The following is a 17,619-nucleotide window of genomic DNA, read 5'->3' as shown; positions in this document are numbered from 1 at the left end:
GGGCAGCAGCTCCTCTTGGGGTTAATCCCACTACTGACTGGCTTGGAAGCTTTGACCTGTTCCCTTTTTGATCTGGGTCAGATTTCTGTTTTTATAAAGCTTCCCCTTCCTCCTTTTCCCATAGGGACTCACTAAACTACTGCCAGACTTAACACAGGCACCCAGTTGACTTAGTCCAAAGTAAGTCAGAACACTGGAGCTCCAGAGACCTGATAGCCTCAGCCTCCCCAGAAGCAGGGACAGAATATAGGTATGCATCACCATGCCTGGCCATATCTTACTGTAAGACACCACAGAAGTGAAGAAATGAGTCTGCAAACAAATCACTTGAAGCTGAAGGAATTTCTTTTATTATATTCATATGGAAGAGAGCAGCAACATTATAAGAGTAAATAAACCCAAAAGTTTTTCAAAGATTCATATCTGAAGGAAGGATTACAGAACTGTAACACTATACCAGAACACACAAAAAATAAGGTTTTTATGTTTAATTTAGACTACAATGTATTTTTAAAATATTAAATTCAATGCAAATTGAAGATGGACTCTAACTTGTGATTCCTAGACTATTCTTTGTAGTTTCTGGTTGAATTGTCTATTCTTCTCACCAATGGAAGCTTTCCCACAACACATGGACTTTAAGAAATCATTCTGAAATTCTTTTCTCTCCACTCTTTGTGAGTTGATATCTATTTGGATTAAAGAGCAATCCGAGAACAATAATGTTTTAATTTGCAAGGAAGAACACCCTTATTGAGCTGGTAAAATTCCACTAATTGTATGAGATCAGTAAATCTTGTGTGACCATCATCCAGGGTATGAAACATTTCACCATCATCTTCTAGCTGTAAGGAGAATGATAAACTGTTTAAAGGTGGCAAAAATGAAAAATAGCTTAGATCAACAATAGTCTATAAGAATATCATATCTCCCCCATGAGAGTTTAGAAACCAAAATTTACAGTTCAACAGAAACAAGGCAACTTTGGAAGTAGGACTGAGGAAGAGTTCACTTTCTAGCCTTAATATCATTAATAATATACTTAAGTATTTCTAGTGTACAAGGTAGTTCTATTCCCCACCCTCACCCCAATATTTGCTCATTGATTACCTATCTGTAGTAACAATATGTACTTTTCCAAAGTAAACAGATGTTTGCAATTGACTTATATGTCTTATAGAAACACATTTCCAATTTTAAGGCTTTTTTCTCTTAACTTCCGGTCAATGTATTTAGTAAAAATACTCACAGTTTGCATTATTAAATTCATTTTGAAGCAATGAAATATCAACCTAATAGAACATTTTTTTACATTAAACTTTTTTTGGCATTAAAGAGTTGATCCTTACAATAAAATACTGATCATATAAGCAAGAAAGTAGGAGAGCACAATTTATAGGCTCCAGAAAATTCAGAAGAGGAAAATTCAGGAGTAATGCAGGCATCATCAAGCTCCCTGTAAGATTTAATGCCCTTGATTGAAAGTAGAAAACATTTCTAACTCCCTCCCTGAAGTAACCTCACTGCTCCCACTGAATAGCTTCCTGTCCTCAAAGATTAAGGGAAAAAAAAGTTGTCATAATGTTGGAGGAGGAGTAGAAGGAGGAGAAGGAATAGTAGTAGTAAAGGTAGAAAACTGGCACAGGAGATTAAAATCATGTGGGAAAAGGAGGTATCTAAATCATTATTTCATACACTTGTGTAATAGTTTATAGAACATTAAATACAAAAGAACAGGACCCTGACTTGTTTCTATGTGAATTACCAAAATCAAAAGTAAAGATGAAAACAAAATTATAACAACAATAATGATAAATTCAGAGAAACAATGGAAATTGTGCTATATCCATGTTGTATATAAAAATTTAGCATCTCTCAAATATTTAGCATGACATGACCTGATAGTTAGAATTATACATCATAAATGCATGCTCTTCCATGACCTGATATAAGACAAGTTTACACATCAGAAAAACAAGTATAATGGAAAACTCAACCAATAAATTAAAATTGACCTGAACCATTATCACAGACTGAACCATTTCCCACAATTTCCTGGGCAGAACACTAATTCATAATTTTTCTTTTTAAATTTACTCTTAATATCCAAAGTAAACAGAATGAAAGACATTCAAAATATAGAGATTTGGTTGAGCAACTGAAAATCGAGTGAGAACAACAGTTTGAAGTAATATGTCATTCCTAATATTTTGTTTGCTCCTGCATTTGTAGCAAGAATGTTTTGCGTAAGCTTACAGAGGATAAGTTTACATCCCAATTCTTTTATTCAACTATAAAAATCATTTTTTAAATCTACCTAAGTGCAAAGAATATTCACCGATTATAAAGAAATAATAAATAGCAGAATAACAACTTGCCTTAGGACTATTTCTATCTGAACCCAACTGAAAAAAAAAGATGAGAATGATAAAATCATCAACATAATAATACTTTATTCAAAAAATAGTTTAGAAAAATGACCTGAACCCAGAAAAATGTGTCAACACTTCCCCACAGTTTCACAATATTTCCTTGCAAAGACATATTTAGGAGAAGAAGAGACCAAAGTTGTAACATGATGCTTTCACAAAGAAAGAACTAAATAAAATTCAGAAAAAGATTTCTTTAAGGGGTCTTTTAACAACAGGTGGCAGGGGATGCAACATTGCTAAGCCAATTTTATACAATTGAAGGAAATTCAATTTTTCAAACATTTTCTCTATTTCTTCTATCAATTCAGACCTAAAAGATATCTGTGCCAAGATAGTTCCAGTCAAAACAAAAGCTTCCAAATAGCATTTAATAAAAGAATAAGTTTCCCAAAATTGTACTCATCAAAATAATTCCCAATACAAGAATGTGCAATGATAAATCACTTACTGGTATAATTTGAAAATGCTTTATCTTTTGTCCGTGGCTCAATGAAAGTACAAAGGTTTTGGGGTTGCTTTGGCTGTCCCGTACCAAGAAAACTCTAAGGAGAAAGAAGGCAGTTGAGTTTGTTTCTGAGGAATACATAAATTTCAAAGAAATAGAAGGACAAACCCAGAAGTAAATGTTCCAGTTATGTCTGAGTTCAGTAAGCCCATTCATATGGACTTTTCATGTGAATTTCAATAGTGTGAAATAAACTCAGAAAGGTCAAGAAATTTTGAGCAATTTTCCTCAGAAAATCTGAACTACAACTGTCATCTAAGTTAAAGTATGTCATTTTTAACAGGCTCAGTCTTTCATTTCCGATAGCTTTCCCCCCAAAAGCAAAATGCTTTATAAGCATCAACAACTGGCAACATGTGGTTTTCATATAGGGAAATTGAGTATTGGCATCTAAGTGTGAATACTCTACAAACTAGAAGAAATGACATCGGCATTCTATTATTTTACCTCACAAGTCACTTTAAGTACTGAAAAAGAAAAAAATTCCACCTTTTCACCTGGAAAGTGGCATTAACTACTTTTTAAACTTTGGTATGTTATTTACAATCCCATTCTTTTTATAGTTGGATTGGTAATGTTAAAAACATTTTATATAATGAGGATAGCGGGAAAAGAAAAGATGAAATGCCATAATACTGAAATGATTTTTTTGTTTAGATAAAAGCAGAAAATTTTTAAAAATGGGAAAAAAGAGCCAAAAAGACAATAGAAAAAAGATATGTAAAACAAAACAAACTCATCTTAACCTTGAAAGATGAGGTAAAAAAAACCCCAACAACTTTCTGATATATCAAGCTAGAAAACAAGACATGGCCTAATGGCCTGAGAGAAAAATGCTGCCAGACATGGATCCTTATTTACTGGCAAGACAGCACAAAACCAGTTTTGTATTAATTGCTGGCAAACAGCCTGTTTTCAACAAACCCCACTGGCAAATCCTATGCTACTTTCCCTGGTGCTTAGTTAGAAAGGCATTTAGATTTTGAGCTGCAGTGCCTGTCCGGTGATAGTCCCATTTCATTTGTGTTAGTGTGAAATTCCAGACATTACATCATTGGCAGATAGGACAAAAGTGAATTTTATTGGTAAATCAAGTTGTAAATCTTTTTTCTCTCCTAAATAGACCACCACCACCACCTAGTGGACTAATTCTTTCCAAGGTGGTACAGAACAGAGTTAAACAAAGGTATCTTCTTCCTATATTCTTGTAATATCAAAAGGACATGAAGCTAATGATAGAAGAAAAATAATGTAGGAGTCCTCCCCAAATCACTTTAGCCCTTTTGATTCCTATTTGCTTTCTGTTCCCATTAGGTTGTAATTCAGGTAGTTTTCAAATATAATATTAATCTCTAATAAAGTGTGCCATACATCACATCTATATAATACTGTGATGTGAGGTTAACAAAGCATTTCCCTTATGACAAACCCTCTAAGGTTTTCTAGAACATTGCAGGTACCCAATAAATGCTTGGTGATGAACTACTATTTGAAAAACTAAATTATTTTTTCCATTTTCAAAAAATGGTTGATGATTCCTTGCTTTTTTAGAAAAATCTTATTTACCCAGATATTAGTATCAAGTCCTCACAAAATCCTCTATTGAAATGATTTTTGATATTAACTCATCAGCATCATTTATTAAAATGAATGTAAAATGCTTTCTTATTATGTATTTGCAAACTAGAATATATATACAAAAATATACTATTTATAACTAGACAATATATTGTTATATGCACTTAGCTCCTCCATTAGAATATAAGTTGGAATCATTTCCTTCTTTGTACTTATAGCTCCACAACCTCCACAGTGCCAGGGCCATGAAAGGTGTTTCAATAAAAGTTTGTTGCACTGATTTGAAGGTAGGCATTGCAACATTCCTCAGACAGTTTTGGTTGATAAATTCAGTAAATTTTAAATATTCTTCAAGTTATTGGCTAACTTTATTAAAGTATTAAAATTAAGATAAAAGGTATGGGTAAGAAAACAATAAGCCTTGAGAATTCAGATAATACTACATCATCATAACAGAATAAGTTCTATGTATAAACTCATAAAGAAATTGCATCACATTAAGGCAAACACGTTCAAAAAGTGTTTCAAACATGTTCAAAAAGTACTGTGATCCTTTAAAACTTTTTTTAAATTAGACAAAAGAAAAAATAAAGATCTCACAAGTGTTAGCCGCATATTAAATTTTATGACTTTCTTGGCTTGAGCTTATATGGTTCATCTTTATAGCAACAAAGTAAGTTGGCCCTGAATCACACTTAACAGCTCTCTTAATCTCCACCAATTATGAATACAAATGAGCTGGAGACATTTAAAAGCTAATGTGAAAATAAGAAGAAAATTTGTATTAAAAATAGGAAAGAATCAGCATTGAATTTGTTTAGACAAGTTCTTCCCCCCCCCCCCCAGCAGGGATTAGAAAAGGGGACAATTCTTCCTTTCTCCAAAAAAGGTACCTGAAAAATGCAATTAGTAGGAACAAATTTGAGGAGGAAATATGTACACACTAACATAACAAATTAGTTGTATGCTTAAATCAAAACATGTTTGTTGTTGTCATTTTCCTCAGCCACCACTGCCAACTTAACTGGCACCCAAAAAGCAAGCTCTGTTTTTTCAATAATTAACATCTGTGACCAACAATAAATTTTCTCAAACTGACATAGAGTGAGAAATCTAACTGATGGCTGAGGAATTAACTGAGGAGACTCTTCCTCATTTGTTTTTGCCTTCATCTGTTTTGTTCCTTGTGACAATGAAAAGGCCACTTGTGGACTGTGGGAGGAGCAAACACCAGCCGCACTTTATCCAGGGATGCCCTCTGGGCTCTGCACCTCCTAATGAAAGTAGATGTTAGAGATGGTACCTACCCATCTACAAGTCCTTGTTGAATGATCAGTCGCTGAGCTTCATCTCTAGAAATTCTGTGATGAAACCATGGCTGTGCCCTATGAATAGCTGAAGAAATCACATAAATGTATATTTAAAGATTTCTCTCTCAAAATCATATGGTGTCAAATGAAGCTTCTATACATCTATCTGGAATTCACCAACACATTTACACAAGGAATTCTATTTCCAGTTAAATAAACAGACATACCTAAATTTGTTGAGGAACTTTGAGAAGCAGTAGGACTACCATGTGTGTTTAGTCGTAAACATCCCTTTTTCTGAGCATGGAAGGGAAAAAAAAAACACTTCAAATTTTGAATGGAGGAAAAAAATGTATATATATTAATATTTGAAAAAATTATTATACCCTCCATGCTAATCCTTCTTCAACAGCAACTGAAAGGGCTTCAGTGGGATTTTCTATAACTCTGCTTTTATGGCCTGAGAAGTCCATTGCAACAAGGGAATTCTCTGAGATGCTCCTCTGAAAAAAATATTCAGTTTTAAATATTAAAAAAAATTGTTGCTTTGTTGCCTTCCAATATTGTTCTTCATTCTAGAGCATGATGATCCACTGAGCAATGGGGGCTAACAAACCAAATCAAAAACCTTCCAGGAAATTAACAAATTAAAATGCCTTTTTTTCATTATGGAGGTCCTAAAACAGAAAAAAAAATTTTGTTTTGACTATTTTCAGTTGTTAGTACAATAAGATTAAGTTGATAGACTACAAAGATTAAAAACATACAGTACAGAGCGAATCCATCTGTCAAGTGAAACAATACTATCTGCTCACACTCACATTTGGGGTTGGAAAAATACAAGTCAGAAGGGAATAATTATTTCAATGGCCTTCAATAATCTTTTTAAGTCCTTGTTTGCATGAGTCAATATCTCTCTCATCCCTTTGTGAAGCATTAAGAGACCTGTCTTTAGAGCTAAGATTTTATTTGTTCCATCTCACCAAGAGAAAACTGTGTTTTGTAAAGTTACAGGATAATATAAAATTTTATTTAAATGAAATTAAATTAAAATTAATGAGAGGAATTACCCTGTAACTTTTTTAAACTGAATTTTCCCTTTGTGAGATAGAGCAAATAAAATATAACAGCTCTAAAAACAGGCTCTTAAGGGATGAAAGAGATGTCTCTTGCCAGAAAGGACTAAAAGATTATTTGCCATCTTGATTTAATCCAATAACTTTCTCCATTTCTTTCCTCCAAATCTGTGAATGGAAACCTTGATTCTTAATTATCAATATTTTGTAGTAGGAGATGAGATTTGCCTTGCCGTCAACAAAGATTGAGTCATTTGTCTTTTACAAATTGTAAAAACACAAAACCAAAAACAAACATTAAAAAAAAAAAGTCAGAAGACTCTTAATTCAGGCTACTATTGAGTTTAACACACCTCCTTTCCCCTCTCTTCCTCTCCCAATAATGATAGCCCTCCAAAAGGACATGGATAGAGTCTTTAGTTATTGGGTAATAAAGAATGGGCAAAAATAAAAATAAAGATCTAATGATAAAGGAAGTTTCCTACCTGCATCTGGGGGACCCCATGGCTCAATAAGGACTTTTTAGATCTGTCTTCTTGGATCCAGCCAGTCCTTGTTTCATGTAACAGATCACAGTCAAGTATGTGCTTGGATAAAAACACTCCCCACCAAAAACTTGAAACTGGCTCTGGGCCACGTTCCCATATTGTGATGTTCTCTTCAAACCCTCCTGGAGCACTCAACCATCTTTTTTTATAGTTCATCTCTATTTCGAGAGATCCTGCTTGCAATCTTCATTTGTTAGAGGCTCCTTTCTGTTCTAACTGACAGCTGCTCTTTCCAGACAGATGCTGTCTCCGTAATCTCTATTTGCTGTCACACCTTAGTTTGCCCTTTTCACCCCATGATCTTATGGGCACGGCTGTCGACCGGCCAGATGTACTTCTGCTTTGCTGATATTAATGAAACGCCTCCACCTGCCTCAAACACGCAGGTCTGAACTGAGTATCTAGCCTCCATCATAATGATAGCTTTATCCTTAGAATATCTCTATCTTCACATGGCAAGATGGGCTATGTAATCTAAAGTTCCTGATAACATAGAAATACGGCTAGGAAAGAAAAATAAACACAACCAGGTGTTTCTTTTTTTTTCTTTTTTCTTTTCCCTGAAGAACATATCTCAGCAATGAAAAAAAAAAAAGAGATCCTATTCCACTAATTACTTGACTCTAAGTAAGGAGAAAATAAATGCAGGAAAACAGAAAAGTATCCATTTCCCTTGACATTATGAAAATTTTAAAGTATGAAGAATTTACCTTTACTTAACACGAACGTGTGAGGCATAATTCATTCTATCATACAGGAAAGCAACAGTAAAAGCATTATTAGAATCTGTGAAGTTGAGTTTTAAAAAATCTCCTTTTTTAGCACTTTCTTCTTTGGAATGGCAAAGAAACTTAAATGTTTCTTAGGGCTCTGTTGCTTCACCCATCCAGTTAATGTGCTAAGCCATCAAAATAAGGTTTTTGCATTGGAATATCACACTATCAGTCAGATTTGGATTCTCCTTGTCTTTTCAAGGACTACCAAAGGATAAAAATATTCATTATCACTTAACCCTACTTTTACCCCCATTGTAATCCAGCTGGCTGGGATCAGCAGTTCAGTTCATGGCAAGAAATGGAGATTTTTTGGTATTCCTTCCTCAGCTAACATTCTCATATGGGTTTGAAAGTTATTGGTATGTCTCATTAAGCAGGACCTGAAGTCAGAACTGAGTTCAAATCCTGCCTCAGTTATTTATAAACTGTGTGACTCTGGACAAGTTATTTAAAGTGTCCTCATCTGTAAAATGGGGATTATGGTATTATGTATGATAATCACATATAATATCATTGTATTGACCTCCATGCGGGGGTGCTATAAGGTTAAAAATCAGATATAGTAAAGCACCTTGCAAACTTTAAAGAGTTATATAATGTTAGCTTTGAATACTATTGGACTTATTGTTACTGAAAAATCCCTAAAGAGCATTTTGAAAGGGAATGAACAAAGTACTCAGTTAAATATGCCACTGGGATTCTTTGTCAGGAAAAGGAATCACAGACTATATTGTGATGTAAAAAGTTATTCTTAAGCACAGTTTTAAAATATTGGAGGATAGTAATGTTAAAACAAACCCAGGCTTTCACAAATATCCCTGTATTTATCAAAATAGCCATCCCATCAATAGTGTATGCATGGATAAATACCCAAATACACTTATGATGAACCAGGAAGACAGGGCCCTTATAGTTCATAAACTACCTCTTGATTCAAGTTTTGTTCTTTTTTTTCTGGAAGGCAATCTACATTTTAAGGAATATGCATTCATTATTTTTGTGACTATATTTTAGTGTTAGGTGATGAGCCAGGCACTAATAAATGAAAGAACCCAATGTAGAAAAAACTAACCCCATACCAGTCTTTTCCTTCACAAATCAACTCAGATGGTCAACAGTTGTGCCACCCCCCAAAAAATAAGTGGGGAATAATGTCATTCCTGTATAGTGTTACTGTTGTAAAATGAGTCATGAGAGCAGATGAATGCTAGTGCATTTAAAAAAAAAAATTAACAATTGTCCACCCCCCCAAAAAAATCAAGCTGCTATTATATAGTTTGAACAACATAACTAATTCTTTGGAAAAAATATGCAACAAAAAAAAAGATGGTGTCCTTTTTATGTATGTCATACACACACAAACACACACATATGCACACACACAAAACATTTTAGAATTAGGTTTATAACAACTACTCTCTAATAGATATGAGGTCTTACTGATGTTGACCATTTCTCCCCCAAAACACAGATTAATTCACTAATGCCTTCCCACTCTATGAGACCAACATCCAGACCCATGCCTAAGTTCACCAAAGTGGTTTAGTTAACATGATTCTCTATATTCTCTGGATAGCACAAGAATACAATAACCCCCAAATGCATACATCTATTTTAACTTGTGCATAAATTCAAATACAAGGATAAATGGTCATTTGTAAAATGCTCATTTTAAAGTGGTCATTTTTAGAAAATTCAATAAGACATGTAGCTCTTAGTTTGTGGTTTGTAGGCAGAACAATACAATGATGGAAACTTACTCTTCTGTAACTTAAAGTAACATCACTAACTGCTTTGGAGCTCTTTTCCTATATAGTCTATCAAGCTTTCTAATCAACATTATTTCATGCCTCATTCCTAGAACTGAACATTTCATCTGCTACATTACACGTAGGGTAAATGTTCTTTCCTTGGGCACAGCCATGAAGAGAATATTTTAAATTCAAGTGCAAATGCAGGTTTCAAAAATACAAGTTAACCTACTTGTAACACTAACACAGAAATGTAAATTTTAAAAATATTTATCATTATGGGATACTTCTAAGATATCATGCTATATATTTAAAGTACAGGAATGTGTCTCGGATTAATATACAGGAAATTAAAGTCGGATTTGATGGAATAGAAATAAGTATTTATCATATCACATTTTAAAGGACCTCACACTATAATGCATGGACCAAAAATGCTCTGGTTGTATTTATGATGAACCAGTGAGACACAGTCTATATTTCTCATATATAGTATCATTCAATTTTTTTGCCTGGAAAAATAATCTTCACTTAAAGAAATCTACATTCATTGTTTTATAAATATATTGTAGTGTTGGGTCATGAGGCATGAGCCAAAAGAATGGTAAGTCTCACTCTTCCCAGGTCCAAACAACTATCTAAATTCAAAAACAAAACTTTCACAAAATCAAATAAATTTACTCATGAAATTAATATGATCTGCATTGTTGAAGTAAAGTTCTGCAATTTCACTAATGAGAGCTGATTCCTAAAATAACTTTTCTCAAATACGTCAAATTAATAATCATGTGACTCAAAAACATAACCATAGTTTCAACAAACTTGTAATGAACAAATGAGGTTTAACTGGAAAGGGAGCCTATCAAGAGTAACACAAAGGACATCAATAAAACTGTTTTTTTTCTTTTGGTTTTTACAAGATAATGGGGTTAAGTGACTTGCCCAAGTCACACAGCTAAGCACGTTTTAATTGTCTGAGTCTGGATTTGAACTTAGGTCCTCCTAACTCCAGGGCCGGTATACTATCCACTACGCCACTTAGCTGCCCCCTAAAACTTTAAAAATAAACTGCAAAACATAACAGAAGTAAAATGAAACAGATAATGAAGGAATTTCATCACAAGATTTCTGAGATAGGTCTAGAGAAAAAACAAAACAAAACACATGAATTTATTATTTCTTCCTAATGAAAGAATGTAACTTAGAATACCAAACTGATGAGCAACATGTTAAAATAAGGTACAAATTTAGTATTAGTGGATTAGTACTTACCATAGGTGACATATTCTGAGAGCTGCAACCACTTCTCCCTGGACATGGATGCATATAATTCTGGTACAGCTGCATCCCATACTTTAATGAGAAATGAATATTTTCATCAATTTTATCTCATGAATTAAAGGACAAGAAACGTCTATGTCATGCAAAAATATGGTCTTAGTATTTTATGTCTGACTTTAATTTATCACAATACTTTGGAATTGTATATTTTTTATTTAAAGTAACTTCTGAAAATATTTTTAAAAATCAGAGGCTTTGCTAAAAAAAATTGGAAGTGAGCTTGTGGCTTAAAAAATGCCAACACCTTAGAATGCTACCTAATGGAAGTCATTATTTCTTTCCAACACTCAGGTTTCCAAAGATCATAGAATATCATTTCTATATTACTTATTTAAACATCAAATAGGCTGCTTATTTAGTGAAGCTGCTATTTAGTGTCACTTGTGAAACAAACAAATTAGTGGATAACCAATTTTTTGCTTAACATTTGCTATGCAATTTGGTCCCAAATCTCTTAAGATTCCATGTTCACAAGAAAAGCACATAGGGAAAATTCCATTTCCCTAATAAAGAATCCTGTGAAGTGGGTTGTATATAGTTAAATCTGCACTAAAGTTATAATTGTGTAAAATATGGTAGCTGGTTCCAGTTCAATGGAAATATGAAATGCAAAATCAAATAATGTGATCACTTCATAGGATTCATTACTTGTGCTAATTGGGATCTAGTTTTACCTTTATAAGGCTCCTTCACATAGGATTTAGAACAGTGAATTGAGGTCCCTACCAGGTTATTTCACAAACTCTAACATAGTTAAGATCCTGAGATCATGTCATTATTATCAAAAGGCAATGTTTAAAAAAAAAAAAGCAATACTGATGTCAACAGTATTAAGTCATTTACTTTAATTTTTTTGGTTAAATTTCCAGGAATTCAAAGTCATAGGGAAATGGTAAAAGTACACCACATTCAAGCACAAGAACAAAAAAACACAGGAAATATGTGGTTGTGAGGAAAGAATTCTTACTTTCAACATTAATCTTGACATCCATCTTAATACATTACAATAGACAGTCAAACAGCAAGATAACACTTAGAAAGTTAATCTAAAACATGTGTACATATATATATATGTATATATAGTTTAGATATTCAAATGGCTGGTTTTCAACATAATTGATTTTCTTTATAATATATTTTATTTTGTACATTTAAAATTATTCTGAAAAGGAATTCATAGAGTTTACCAGAATACCAAAGGGGTTCATAACACACATACACATACACACACACACACACACACACACACAGAAAAAGGGTTAAAAATTTAGAGTATAATTGCTTTTGAGATTTGAGATATGTGAAAAAATGTAACTACTTTCCACAAACTTGTCCTTGAGTAGATGTCTTCTGAAACTGGGAGCTATTCCTTTAGGCTTATTTTATTTTATACATGAAACATCAATGGGACAATATTTCTCTCTGCTTCCTGCTAAATTCTCTTCTTTGGAAAGAACTATAATTTACTTAAAAGAGAGATTTAAGATAGGCAGTGAAATGAAAATCTCACCCTCAGGTTGTAAATTGTTGGAAATATTTGAAATTATTCAGAAGAACTATTCCCTCCTTGAGATATTTTTTTTTACTTCAAAATGGGAATCAAACTTAAGTTGCATATACCAACTTACTTTTAAGTCAAAGTAAAAGATAATTTTTAAGGTTTTTTCTTTTACCATATAAAGATAAATAGTTTTATTTAAAATCTATATTAAATTCTTTTTTTTAATTTTAAGTTCAATGATTTTTCTTTTATTATTTGAATAAAAATGGCCACTGAAAGTCATCTTTGTGGGTATTTTCCTCCAAAGGGGTATATCTCAATCTATCCATGCCTTCTCATTCAGGAAGATTCTTATCATGTATTGAGGAGCTATCCAATGTCCTGGAGGCTATCTTCTGGGTATTTTAATATTTTGTGGACACTAGTGAAATACACAGGCAGGCTAATCTGCACCCCATGTAATCTCTTGTTCTCATTGCATGACCAAACCATTTTCTTTTTATCTATTTCAGAGGCTTAAGGGACAGAATTAAAATGGTTCATTGTGCCTAAGTCAAAAAAAAAATCATCCTTGGTATTAGGATAAAGTCTTTTATATATTCATTATATGACTTGTCAATACCATCTGAGTTATCTGCAATTTGTATTCTAAGACTATATCATTTACAAGATTTGCATTTCATATATTACTAGAGCACTAATTTTTTAAAAAAATATGTTTTAAATGTTGTGAATGTTTTAAATATGCGTTTTAAATATGTGCTTTCATGACATTAGAATCACTGAAAATTTAATAAGATTTCCAAATTCAATCCAACTCACTAGCCTCTTTGTAATCAGTTCTAGAGTTTAGACATTATGCATTTGTAGCATCTGTCTAATACATGTTAAACTTATTCAACAGGTGGACCATCAAAAGGCCTGCCATGTTCTGAATAATATGTATTTGTCATTTAACTTGATTTTTCTTTCTCTGTGTAGACTGCTAGGTAATATCTTGAAAAGGTTCTCTTCATGATTATATTAAAATGGCAAAAGATTTTTTTGGTAGCACATTTCAGAGATAACTGTTAGTGATGTTCTACTTATCAGTATCAAGTTAGGAATAAAATGAGGAGACATGAGTTTTTCAGGGTCACAGAGGATATTCTGCACAAAATGTAAAGGGTAGAGAAATTTCACATAGATGATATATTCTTGTTCCAATTTAGAGTGATACCTGATTGGTCTAGAATGCCATAACAATGTTTCAGTGAGCTTCATAATTACTCTACGATAATGGTTCAGTTTACAGTCACCTCATCATTGTCACCTGCCCTCCAAAGTGCATGAGCAAATTTTTTCCCTAAATGGTGGCACCTAGACTGGAGTATCAGGGAACCATATCTTTTTGAGCTTATACTTTTATAATTAGACTTTTATTATTATTCTAAATGGCCTTAGGGATTTTTGGCAGGGAGGTTGGGGTTGTTTTTGGCTTTCATGTCAGTCATGTGGAGTTTACAGTTTATTAAGCTCCTAGATCTTTTTCACTTAAACTGTTACTTAGTTCTTCATCCTATATTTTTTTCAGTTTTAACTTAATTATTAAATTTTAGTGTTATCCCTACTAAATAGCTTTCAAATTATAGCCCCTTCCAGATTCATTAGTCCACATTATAAATTAAATTGGCAAAACAATTTTAGCTTTACTATAAAGATAACAGAAATTAGTTAAATGCACACACATTACTAATGTTGTTTTTAATAAAGCTGGGTGGGTTCAAAATTACTAGACTTGGTTTAAAACAATGCAATAGCAACAGAGAAATCCTATCATTGCATGTAATTTGGAAATTAAGTATTCCAAAAAACATCAAATTTTTAAGAATAAAAATGCAACAAATTAATTAAGAGTAATAAATTACATTTTTTATTATATAAACATAATATCTTAAGAGCAATAACACCGATGGGATGGTGCCATGTTATTCCCTGAAGAAAAAACTTTAGATTTTATAACAGAGAATCTGGGTTTTATGACAGAAAATCTGCTCTGTCACTTATTACCTAGGTTCAACTTTGGACAAATGAGTTAACCTCTTTTCCCTCAGTTTCCTCATCTGTAAAATGAAAGGGCTGTATTAGACAACCTCTAATAATCTACAATTCTAAGGAGTTGCTGCTGTTGTTGGATTTAAATGCTACCCTTCAGATAACCCTTTTTCAATCCAAAAAAATAGTTATTAAAAAGCATCAGTTTTAAGCCATCTGTGTCATCGCCTCCAAAGTATGCATCTTTATTAAGTTCAAAGGGGCATTAAACTGACTTGTATCCAAGCAATTGTATATTCATCATTTGAATGTTGTTTTCATTTTTCATTTTAATTTAATTTTTAATTTATCGAATAAAACAAGTATGTCCATAACATAGTACAATAAGAAGATGATTGTACATGAAGCCAAAAGTCTATTATGGACAATTTGCTATTCTTTTCACTTATATAACAAAACTTATCATGTAAATATTTTTCTCCTTTTTTCTTCCCTCCATTCTCCTAGCAATGGCTATAATAAGTATAGTGTAAAATTATTCTGCATATGTTTCTATCTATCAGCTCTTTCCCTGGATGCAGATAGTATCTTCTTTCATATATCACTTGATAGTTAATTTTTAGAACACTCATTCCTATTTTCTGTCCCTCTCCTTGAGGGCATCTTCATGACCTCCAAAGGAATATATATATTTATACACAAACTAACAAGTTCAAAAATTATCTTCCTTGGGGCAGTTAAGTGACTCAGTGGATGGAGTACCCGCCCTGGAGTCAGGAGGATCTGAGTTCAAATTTGACCTCAGTCCTTAATAATTGCCTAGCTGTGTGACTTTGGGCAAGTCACTTAATCCCATTAGAGAGAGAGAGAGAGAATGAATTATCTTCCTTGCAGGAGTAATGATCCCTATGTAGTACAAATATAGATCTAAGATTATCAAAGAATTGAAATTTTACAATCTTAGGACTGAAAGGCAACTTGTAACCTATGAATCTAATAATTCAGAAGTCTAAAATGATTGCATTACAATGTTTTTATAAACAGATGACCATAATTTGCAATACTGGTACATTTTTATAAATGCAGGGTAAGCACTGTAAAGATAGATGTTTTAAAAAAATTTTTATCATAGAAACGGTACAATGCCAAAGATGACCATTATTTGTGTTATATTAATTTCAGGCAGAAATAAATCAAAATGGTCTTAAATGTAACAGTCTTATAGGAAAAAAATAAATTTAAAGTTACCACATTCTAATTAACATGGAACAGTAATTTTTTAATGTAAAGATGATCTCTTATACATAGAAAAATAAAGAGATGGAGGAGGGGAGCCAGAGAGAAGATAGATAGATAGATAGATAGATAGATAGATAGATAGATAGATAGATAGATAGATAGAGACAAAAAGAGAGAAACAGACAGAGACAGAGAGATACAGAGAAGAGATACTCTATCTTTTAATTCCTCCCATTCTATGGTAAACACTTTTGACAAGTATTAGCTCCACAAGATAGTACCTTAAGCAATCTAATCGCAGTCAGCCAGCACGTTCTACTCTGCTCTTCATCTGCATAGAGCAGTTTCAGGTCTCCGCTCCCTCCTGCTTTGTTAGGCTAGAAGGCCACAGCACATTGTTTAGCATTAATGCATATCTTGAAGGTAACACCTGTTGAAATAAAAGCCACTAAAATTCTCCTATTTATGAGAAACCTGCTTCTTTTTTATTTTAAAAAATCACAAGAAACTAAAGCTTACCTACAAAAGCTGTGGCCTGCCTTTATGCATCTATCAAAATAGTAAGCCTGTACCTTTAAACAGAATCCATAGTTTGCTGGGGCTCCATGGGTCTTTTTGCCTGCCAATGCCATGAAAATATCACTATTGCCAAATTCACTGAAAAACTGCAAATGTCGTGGTTCCTAAAAGGAAATGAAAGGGAAACTTTTTTTTTTACCATCCTCAGCTTAACATGAAACTTTTTTCCTAATATGACTGCCTTATAGAAGCAGAATTTTAAAATATCAAGAGATTAAAGATAAAATCTAACCCTAATGCTACCCAAGCAAAAACAACCACAATAACAACTAAATAAAAATAAAAACCAAAAAACACAAATAAAATGCATTGTATCATTTATTTAATCAAGGCTTCTTCACTGAGTTACAAAGACCTTTAGTGGGGGGGGGTCCATAGACAGATTTCAAGGGTTCTATGAATATAAATAAGGGGAAAATTTCATAAAACTTTTTTCCTCTGTAATTTTATATATTTTATGCATTAAAAAATTCATCTGAGAATGGGTCCGTGGATTTCAAGTCTTGTAAAAGGTTTCATAGAATATAAAAAAAGGCCAGATTCCATACATTAAATAATCCTCTAATCTCTACTCTATTTCAAAAATTTAAGAATACATCAAGAAAAGGACACTTATCATCTATAAATTGATAACTATTATTCATACTTCAAAAAAACTTTCCCATCATGCAAAAGGCAACTTTGCCACTTTGGTAGTAAATATCTACCTCACACATTCTCACACCTTACATACTGTCAAACTGGACTACTTTTCTTCCTTAATCCATTTTTCTTATGTTAGTTACATAAAAATGGCAATTAAAATGTTTGATGACCTCAATAACTAAAGAAATGAAAAAAAAAAAAACCTTGAGCAGAAACAGATAATGGCTCCTGTTTTTTTAGGATTTATAACTCACATTTAGCTATAAAATAATTCCTTTACATAGGGAAAGACATATTGCATAGG

General features: G+C 32.8%; 1 protein-coding gene across 5 annotated transcripts in view; it reads right to left on the bottom strand.

The window, feature by feature from the left end:
- Positions 1-327: 327 nt before the first annotated feature.
- Positions 328-17,619, bottom strand: part of GRB14 (growth factor receptor bound protein 14) — a 149,240-nt gene continuing 131,948 nt past the window's right edge. For 3 of the 5 annotated variants that reach the window (XM_074215829.1, XM_074215830.1, XM_074215833.1), the window contains 8 exons: positions 16,664-16,774; positions 16,373-16,468; positions 11,249-11,329; positions 6,212-6,328; positions 6,053-6,122; positions 5,823-5,910; positions 2,881-2,974; positions 328-845 (listed from right to left, as the gene is read on the bottom strand). In XM_074215829.1, the coding sequence (XP_074071930.1) occupies positions 699-845; positions 2,881-2,974; positions 5,823-5,910; positions 6,053-6,122; positions 6,212-6,328; positions 11,249-11,329; positions 16,373-16,468; positions 16,664-16,774 (804 nt within the window). In that variant the 3' untranslated portion in view covers positions 328-698. The remainder of the gene's footprint in view (positions 846-2,880; positions 2,975-5,822; positions 5,911-6,052; positions 6,123-6,211; positions 6,329-11,248; positions 11,330-16,372; positions 16,469-16,663; positions 16,775-17,619) is intronic. The other 2 variants (XM_074215831.1, XM_074215832.1) reach the window with 2 other exon arrangements.

Source organism: Macrotis lagotis, chromosome 1 (assembly GCF_037893015.1).
Source record: "Macrotis lagotis isolate mMagLag1 chromosome 1, bilby.v1.9.chrom.fasta, whole genome shotgun sequence".
In the NCBI taxonomy this organism is placed as follows: domain Eukaryota; kingdom Metazoa; phylum Chordata; class Mammalia; order Peramelemorphia; family Peramelidae; genus Macrotis; species Macrotis lagotis.
This window is presented reverse-complemented; position numbering and strand designations above follow the sequence as displayed.